This window comes from Ranitomeya imitator, chromosome 1 (assembly GCF_032444005.1).
Source record: "Ranitomeya imitator isolate aRanImi1 chromosome 1, aRanImi1.pri, whole genome shotgun sequence".
Taxonomy (NCBI): Eukaryota; Metazoa; Chordata; class Amphibia; order Anura; family Dendrobatidae; genus Ranitomeya; species Ranitomeya imitator.
Genome location: NC_091282.1, coordinates 1141763337 through 1141773142, shown reverse-complemented (window position 1 = coordinate 1141773142; position 9806 = coordinate 1141763337). Strand labels below are relative to the sequence as shown.

General features: G+C 35.3%; 1 protein-coding gene across 1 annotated transcript; it reads right to left on the bottom strand.

The window, feature by feature from the left end:
• Positions 1-2004: 2004 nt before the first annotated feature.
• On the bottom strand, positions 2005-5816 carry PHOX2B (paired like homeobox 2B). Its single transcript, XM_069745789.1, has 3 exons — positions 5423-5816; positions 4475-4662; positions 2005-3678 (listed from the first exon to the last, which is right to left on the bottom strand). Exons 1-3 carry the CDS (start codon positions 5661-5663, stop codon positions 3226-3228), a joined length of 882 nt encoding a protein of 293 aa, XP_069601890.1. The 5' UTR covers positions 5664-5816; the 3' UTR covers positions 2005-3225.
• Between the last annotated feature and the right edge of the window lie 3990 nt (positions 5817-9806).

Below are 9806 nucleotides of genomic sequence, written 5' to 3'. Positions count from 1 at the left end.
TAAATAGTATTTATTTGTACAGTCAGGTGTTTTTTGTTTTGTTGGGTTTTTTTTTTCATTAAGTAAGAGTAGACAACTAACACAGAAACCTTATTCACATATGTCAGATTATAGTTTCAAATGTTAAATAAAATAGAATATTACTGCAAGCACAAAATGATCATAATCATCATCACCATAATAAACAGTTTTATTAAGCAGTGTGATATTATTATTATTGTTATTATTACCCATCCGAAATCTAAAAATATGATAACCCTAATAGTTAATTACATCCGAGATATATAATAATAGTGACGATGATAATAATAATAATAGTAATAATATAAATACACGTACTATTATCTTAATATTAGTAATATTTCTCATAGTAAAAATCGAAATGAGAATAATCCTAACGTTTGTTATCATTATTCGTTATTATTGACAATAATAATAGAATTCTGCATTATGAAATGTGATTAAACTAAAGATATAGACGCAACTGGTGTCAGCCACCTATCACTGTTATTCCTGTTATTACATTTATTGACAAGTAACAATAATAATCAGAAGAAACAGAAGAAGGGAAGGAGAAAGAAGAAGAAGAGGACGTGTTGAGCCTTGTGTCCAGTATCTGTCGCCATCGAATCTCCACGGGACATTTCAGTGTGATAATAAGATAAGAAATGGAGAAAATGGCAGAAATGGAAGAGACACAGGAGAGAAAGCACAGAGAGGAGAGGAGGCATGGCAGGATCGCATGGGTTTTATTCTGTTTGCAAATTGTGCAAAAAATGCAGAAGAAATCACAAAACTTATGTGAGTAGATGCTGCTCTGTGAATATTGTTTAATAGTAGTATTAATATAATGTAGTGAGAAAATTGTGTAGACTGCAAGGGTTAAATAGTCCATGCAGGAAACAACTGAGAGGGTGTTTTACATAAATTGGGAGCACAGATAATAATATGTATTGTGTTGCCATGTTATCCAGAAAAATCAATGTCAATTTCATCATTAGGCAATAAATGTTTATCACTCCTAGGCTTTTTTATTACATAAACGTATTTACATAAATTGTGATTCTTACACTGATAGAGTCATTATAGGAAAGAAACTAATAACTTTCAGGAATGGGGGCAGGTTCCATTAATAGCTGGTGGAATGGACGGTGTGTTCTTCATCTGTGCAGGTATGGGACATGTGTGTAACACTGAATGATGCAGGGCATGGGGGGGTAATAAGGGCATCATGAGGCAGGGAAGGCTCCTTATATTACTGTAGAGGGGGCACTTGAAGTGACAGATTTGCACTTGCTGGTAGAGGTCAATGGCTCCTTTCATTTGAATGTATGCAAAGCTTAATTGATGCAAATCTCCTCTGCAAGACAGAGTCCTTGTTACATAAAATACACATTAAAGTCACCCCACAATTGTCTTCTCACATATCAGTACATGGAATTATCAAATACAATATTATTATTCATTATTATTATTATTATTATTATTATTAATATAAAATTATCTCTATACACAGCTTATGTAAAAACTAAACTGTGTGTATGTATATATATATATAATTTATATATATATGTTATATTTATATCAATATTATTTATCATTATTATTTATTATGCTTTGCTGATAAAGTACTATCAGATTCCGCAGCGCTTTACAGACATCATTATCGTCACCATATATATCATTAAATCGAATTAATGATTGCAAAATTCGAAATGTATAGTGGAAATTTTCAAACCATTAAAATGTATCCAAACTTTTGTGATGCAATGGTTTTGTGAAATTGTTTCTTTACTTATTAAGTAAAAAAATAAAAAAAGAGAATAAAAGTCACAAATGAATTACTAAATGGAAATAATTGATTTTTTCCCCTCAAGAAATATATAATTCAACAATATTAGCAATACTGGTATGAAATGAAAGGAACCATATATATTATGTGTTTTGTTTTTTTTTGCTTAATTACAAATAGAAGGCATTTTATTTGAATTTTCATTTTTTATTATCAACAATCAAATAAATGGCACAATTTTCTTTTGAAAAACAAAATGCACATGTAAAAATTGTTCCCTTTTAAATAGGCATTCATAATCACTACATATAAATAAGTGAACCCCCCCCCCCCCTGAACATTTAATTGTGGTTAATATGCTCAGGACATGGGGGGGAGAGGGAGGAAATAAAAGACAACATGCAGATTCTAAGAACAAAGTAATAATAATGAAAAAAAAAGACAAAAACAAGCAAACAGTAAAAAAAAAGTGTGAAATCCATTTGAATAATAATAAAAAAATAAATTAAAACCTCAACGGATAAACAAACGGACAGACAAACGGAGGACCCAGATCTTTTTTTTCTTCATAGAGACATTGAATAGACTAAAGGATTCCACATCATTTACTTCAACAATTGTCGACATTGTGTACTTATAATAATAACACCATACAACTGTCACATTATAACACTGCTGGAAAAGACACAGAAATAGAAAGGATCGACATTCAACTAATATCTAGAGGTTTTGTGCCTTTAAAATTAATAATAATAATAATTAAAAAAATAATAACTTTTTGAATGTGAAACAATGTAATAAATAGAAACTTGTTACACCCAATGCAGAAAGACAAACGCTGCAACACAGTGCAAATTATTCCTGCCAATGTAATGTCCAGCAAAGAATCTCATGATGTGTGAATGTGCTAAACCAGAAGAAACAGGGTACAAAGCAGTGGAACATAGTGCTAATAATTCATATATCAGACAAGAAGAAGGGGGCTGGGGGTCTTCGGTGCCTTGGATAACCTTTTTCACTGCCTTAGTGGCCTGTCTGTCCCATTGGCAGTGAAGAAGTGACATTGTCTATAGAGCTTACAATTGTCCCTTTTGAGATGATTTTTGTGGAGGTCTGGGAGGTCTATTAGGGTCTGCTGCTGGGTGCTCAGGCTCTTGGCATCCTCATAATGCCAGTTCTAGTAAGGTGGTCGTGCTGAAGCCCTGGGACACAGTCTATGATGCTATCTGCTGGAGGCTGCTCTTGTCCTTCCATCCCTGAAGCCAAGTGTCACCTGTGTGATCCAGATGTGGTCCCACCTGCTGCTGTGTGAGATGTCCAGGGCAGGTGTCAGAGGTGGACAGGTGATCATCATCATCATCATCACTGAGGACAATAACAGCAGGCAGCCACAGACCTTGCAGATCTCAGCACTAGTGCTCATGCTGGAGAGTTCAGAACATGCTCTTCACTAAAGTGGCTTTGGTACTGTTGGGTCTCTGCAGGGAGGATAGCACACTGGCGAATGGACCTCCTAAGGAGTCAGGGATAGAGGTGATGGTGCCACCTGGCCCAGTGGCCCAGCCTTGTGCCCCACCAGTGGCCCCTACCACTGCTGCAGATGACAGGCCTCCAGATCCTTGCACTCCACCTTTGATTTGTTCTGTTGGACCAATAGATCCCTGAGATCCTGTAGGACTGGGGCCACCGATGCAGCTCTGGGTGGGGTTGGGGTTGTTACCTGGGCCCCCAGTGCTGTCAGGGTCTGTGATTTTCGCCTCCTTACTCTCATCGTCTCTCGAGGAGTCGGATTTCTTCCCAGAGGATCCGTTCTTGGCCGCGGCTGCTGCAGCTGCTGCTGCTCTTTCCTGCTTCCTAAACTTCGCCCGACGGTTTTGGAACCAGACCTAGGAGTGGGTCATGGTGGATAGATGGGGGGCAGGCATGAGAGTGGGGTGGTAGGAAATGGAGGAGGAAAGGGAAAAAAGCATCGTAAATGATATAGAGAATGATGTAGTTGTAGTATTGGAAGATGGAGGGAGGAAGAGAAATAAAACAATTGTTTAGATTTAATTTATGAATATTAGTTATGATATGTCTATATGTGTCATATAAACACTGCACCTAATAATTATGTTTAATATATTGCTGTATAGAATACCAGTACTAGATTTCATTTCTAAATATTAACATATCCATGATATGTCTATGTGTCATATAAGCATTGCACCTAATAATTATTTTTAGTATATGAATGTATAGAATACCTGTACTAGATTTAATTTCTGAATATTAATTACAACCATCATAAGTCCATATGTGTCATATAAGCATTGCTCCTAATAATTATTTTTATTATGTGAATGCATAAAATACCTGTACTAGATTTCATTTCTGAATATTAATAACATCCATGATAAGTCTATATGTGTCATATAAGCATTGCACCTAATAATAATTGTTATTATATGGATGTATAGAATACCTGTACTAGATTTCATTTCTGAATATTAATAACATCCACGATAAGTGTATATGTGTCATATAAGCATTGCACCTAATAATTATTTTTATTATATGGATGTATAGAATACCTGTACTAGATTTCATTTCTGAATATTAATAACATCCACGATAAGTGTATATGTGTCATATAAGCATTGCACCTAATAATTATTTTTATTATATGGATGTATAGAATACCTGTACTCTGGCTTCAGTCAGGTCTATCTTCAGAGCCAGCTCTTCTCTGGTGTAAATGTCAGGATAATGGGTTTCAGCAAAGACCCTTTCCAGCTCCTTCAGCTGAGCACTGGTGAATGTGGTCCTGATCCTCCTCTGCTTCCTCTTCTCATTGAGACCCCCATGGTCAGTAAACAGCTTGTAAGGAACTGCAAAAGCAGAAAAAAAAAGCAAAAACAAAAAACAAAACATCAAGTTAGAAATAAAAGAAAGCATTAAAAAAAACAAACAAACAGAACAAAAACATAAATGTATAAATGTACACAAAAAGCCTATAATGCATATTAAAGTAAAGTAGAGAGATGTGCATGTAGATAGAAGGCATCAAGTTGCAAATGAAGTCACCCTATATAATACTACTAATATGTAAGTAAAAGTCTTCAAAACTAATGATATAAAAGAGGATTTCATGGTGTCATCTAGTGTCATGCAATGTGGCAGTAAATCTGTGAAATCCTTGTAAAGTGGGCAATAATATGGAGGGTGATGGCCAGGTATGAGGAGTGGTGGGCAGCAGCAGCTGCAGCTGAAGTCCAGCAGAGTCCCAGCATTTTAGGACAGTGTCTTCTTGGTGTGATGAGTCTTTCTCTTGGGTTATTTAATTATTTGCTAAGCTTTACGTCTCATCCCAGAGTAAATAAATTATGCCTATCATTTTGGCAGCTTAAGATAATTTTGTTGGCGGTTCGGGTGTGACTACCAGGATAGTGTAACCCTGTAACTGAATTACTCCTCGCCTGCAATCGCTTCTAACGTGATAAATTCTTTCATTTGTGTAAGCAAATTTCGTTTGGTAAATACTAAACACATTTCCATTTTCAAATGTAATCAAGGATTCCTATATACAAGGGGAAAAGGCTCCTTGCAAGGATTGGGGTGGGGGAGAAGAAGAGCTTGTAGAAGACCTACCTGCTGCATAAGGACTGCTCTGGTGATCTCTGAGAGTTCCAAGGCTGCAAGATCCTGGGGTGAGGGATGGGCAGCCTGAGGTGGCCCCAAAAGTGGTCCTGATGGGGTTATACTGGAAGCCACTGGCTTGGCTGCAGGAGCTGAAGTCAGCATAGGCAGATGCCAGGCTTGAGGTGTCCATGCCAGCCATGCATGACTCATAGGCAGAGGAGTTAAGGTAAGAATATTCCATTTTATACATTGAAAAGGCTCTGGATGGAAGTCTCACCAAGAAGGTAAAGCAAAGTCGGAGAGATGAGGGCTGCTGGAGATGACTTGGAGGAGGTGATGTGCTCTGCTCCACGCCTGCCTCAGCACTGGCCTCCTTACTAGCAGCAGAGCCTAGTTTTATGAAAAAGCCTCCTATGAGATGCCTTGCCTGAGGTCTCCAGAGCATAGAGTCCTCATAATAAACTTGGCTCTTTCCACTTGGACAATAGCAGAGCGGTTGGTCTTATTGCTGGCGCTTTTTACATGACAATAACTCATCAGTCTATTGGGCTGGCACTGGGGGGACTTAGCTGTCCAACCTCCCCATCATTGATTCCTGCATCTCTAATTAGAATTTAATAGCACACCATCCTCTCCCTTCTAACCAGCTCCCTGCCCTTTAATTCAATCACACTCTTTGCAAATAATGAAAGTTGGGTGACGATTCTCCCTGATCCAATTTCCCCCTCTAGCTTTTAACCGATCATATATACCTTTGGCAATAAATTGAGAGGCTGTTTTTTTTTTTACTTTTTTTTTTTTTTTGCTGTGCCCTTTCTTTTTTTTTTTTTTTTACCCCTTACAGGCTTCATGTCACAGCAAGTATAATGAAAGGGTTACACACTTATCTACACCAGTGCCCAAAACCACAGGCAGTGCCAAGGAGGCAGGGGCACTAAAGGATGCAGCAGCACCTGGTTAGGGCATACTCCCATTGCTGTATCCTGGGTACTGTGGGAATTGTATTCAAGGCTTGCAATATGCACATAGATGGATCAAGAAAATCAAGAATATGGTTAGTGATTCTTTTTTTTTTTGCATTCCACATATAGATAGAGAGAAAAAGAGAGAGTGGTGCATGATATATATGTGCATGATAATGTGTGTAAAGCGCTGCGGATTATTATATATCTTTATATATGTTGCATTATATATATATATATATATATATATATATATATATATATATATATATATATATATAGTTCAGACATCATCATCATCACTGTCTCCACTAGGGCTCACAATATAAATTTCCTATCACTATGTCTTTGGAGTGTAGAACAAAAATACATAAAATAAATATTAATATATATGTGTATGTATTTGTGTATATATTAATATATATGCATATATATGTATGTACATATATATCTGCTCTGTATATCATATATATCTGTATATTTGTATATATATTTACAACCACTGCATATGCATATATATATATATATATATATATATAAATTCAGAAAAAAAGAGGCAGCATTCCAGTATTTTCACAAATACAAAAGGAACTTTATATAGTGTATTTATAATTTCTCACTGCTACACATGTATATCTATGAATGAGTGTATTATTATTCTCATTATTATTATTGTTAATATTATATTTTGAGGATATGTCCCCACAGTGAAGCCCCCTCTCTCCACCAAGGACCTCCTGCCTTAAATTGCAAAGCAAGTGACATTATTACACAGAGATGATCGTTCCCATTCCAATGCCTGGGGTGGATCTTGTGAGGAAGAAGACATTCATTATTCTCTTCATTTCCCCTGCACACAATTTCATTTTGGAGTCATTTGTATGAGTTTGGCAGCATGTTCTGCTCTCACTGTGATGTCTGTGGATCATCCTTTCTTCTCAGGCCACCAGTGGGTGAGGCACCTACAAAGGAAGAGAAAAAAAAATCCTTGTAAACAAACTGTGGGTATTTTACATGATCCGAACATGTGGATAATTAGTTCAAGTGCATTCATTACCCCCTGTAACAAGTGCATAATTAAAGTAACACACTCATAAAGGCTTAATGGGGGATTTAAGTGGTACAGTACTTACCAGCTTACTTCACAGCAAGAGTCAATAGGCAAAAACCAGCACATTAAGACGACACTCTGCAGCTATCGGGGGTTTGATTGCATTTGATAAAGTCTCACAAGAGTCCTCGTCTGAAACAAAGATGCACTTTGGAGTCACAAGGAGCCATAAAGTTAGTAGAGTTTTATGGCCCAGACTGAGAGGTTTATGGCCCCGGCTGGGAGCTGGGGATGGAGGGAAGCTTGGCTGCCCACTGCCTGGCACCATGGTGGCAGCATAGGAGAGGAAGGATTCTTCGTGTGCATTAGTTTTCTTTCCTGGTGGCCTGGACAGCAGGGGAGAATGGCTGCAGAGGCATCAGTCTTCTGCCCTCACCCCCGTGTATAGGCTGCAGAGACTAATGCGAATCCAAACACACTTACTACAGCCATTTATCTCTCTGCATTCTTGTCCTCATGAATAGCAATACACATTTTGGTCGGGGAGAGCTTTTCACCTCTGCACAAACTGATGGGTTTATTTTTCTCCTCTACAAAGAATTGCAAACATTGAGATTTTCTGGAATTTGTGGCCCAGTGTTCTGCTTCCCTGGCTGCGACATTAATGCGACATGAGTCTATAAACCTGGTCTATGAAGATTGCCTCATTATATCAGGCTGCAAAGAGTAAATATACTCATCTCATTTTTTTTAACTCTTAATAAATTCCACTTTTAATCTTAGATGTAATTTGCATATATCAATATTATAAAAAAAACTTAATAATGTACACACACAAACATATTTACCAATGGTTTATAGTGTTCAGCAGAACAGCATAGTGTATGTGACACATTGTGTGCATTTATTACATTCAGGTCTATTAAATATGTCAAAATATTATTTATCTATATATTATCTATCTATCTATCTATCTATCTATCTATCTATCTATCTATCTATCTATCTATCTATCTATCTATCTATCTATCTATCTATCTCTATTATCTATCTATCTATCTATCTATCTATCTATCTATCTATCTATCTATCTATCTATCTATCTCTATTATCTATCTATCTCTATTATCTATCTATAGATAAATAGGTAGATAAGAGATAGATAATAAAAATATAGATATAGATAGATAGATAGATAATATATAACTAGATAGATAAGAAATAGATAGATTATCTATCTATTTCTTATCTATCTAGTTATCTATCTATTATCTATCTATCTATCTATCTATCTATATTTTTATTATCTATCTCTTATCTATCTATCTCTTATCTACCTATTTTTTTCATCTATCTATCTATCTATCTATCTATCTATCTATCTATCTATCTATCTATCTATCTATCTATCATCTATCTCCTATCTATCTATCTATCTATCTATCTATCTATCTATCTATCTATCTATCTATACATCTAATATATCTATTATCTATCTATTATCTATCTATTTATATCTATCTTTCTATTATCTATCTATCTATCTATCTATCTATCTATCTATCTATTATATACACTTTCTATCTATTTATTATCTATCATCTATCTATCCTCTTATCTACCTATCTTCTATTGCCTTTTGTGTACACTGTCATTTGTTTTCAAATTCTGATATTTTAATCTTTATAGCAACTGTAAAATATAAAATATTATTATTAATACTAATTATTATTATTATTATTATTATTATTATTAATAATATCCACTTTTCCCTACCTTTTGGTCGTTGTATAATCTGCCCTTGTTTATAATATCTTGATATATTTCTTGTGCAAAACAAAAATAAATGTGCATTTCAATATATTTTTCTCTCAAAATATTATTTGCTTATAGTAATTATTAATGCAGTTAAACCAATGTAAAACTAATAACAACAATAGTATTTTTTATTAATATTACTACAGTGGGTTGCCATAATATTTTTTTCTATTAACATTAATTTACCAGATTATTTTACATGCTCACAATGTGTGATTATTGTACTAATTTTTTTTAGTTACATTTTTGCCAGCTTTCATTTAAAATACACTAGCTGTTATGTTTTATATTTCCCAGTCATTGCTCTGATTATTTTCTCATACCCCCACTTAAAATTGCAAGGTACAATATCTGTAATAAAATATCACTGATCTCAATGACCGTCTCAAAAAGCTGTAGAACAATTTATATGGATGATTGTTTCCTTTATTGTACTGTATGTATTTTACATAGACATAAACCTGATTTTATCTTCTCAGGTATTGCTATGGGATCCACATGTGTTTTAACAAGGAGACTTCTTCCCTGGGTGTAACAAGGAGACTTCTTCCCTGGGTGTAAA

What these genes read in the sequence shown, in the direction of transcription:
- PHOX2B (XM_069745789.1), bottom strand. Translation starts at nt 5,663, where the DNA reads ATGTATAAAATGGAATATTCTTACCTTAACTCCTCTGCCTATGAGTCA. An exon ending in GAGCAGTCCTTATGCAGCAG is followed by an intron (nt 4,663 to 5,422) that starts GTAGGTCTTCTA and finishes CTGCTTTTGCAG; the next exon opens with TTCCTTACAAGCTGTTTACT. An exon ending in TGACTGAAGCCAGAGTACAG is followed by an intron (nt 3,679 to 4,474) that starts GTATTCTATACA and finishes ACCCACTCCTAG; the next exon opens with GTCTGGTTCCAAAACCGTCG.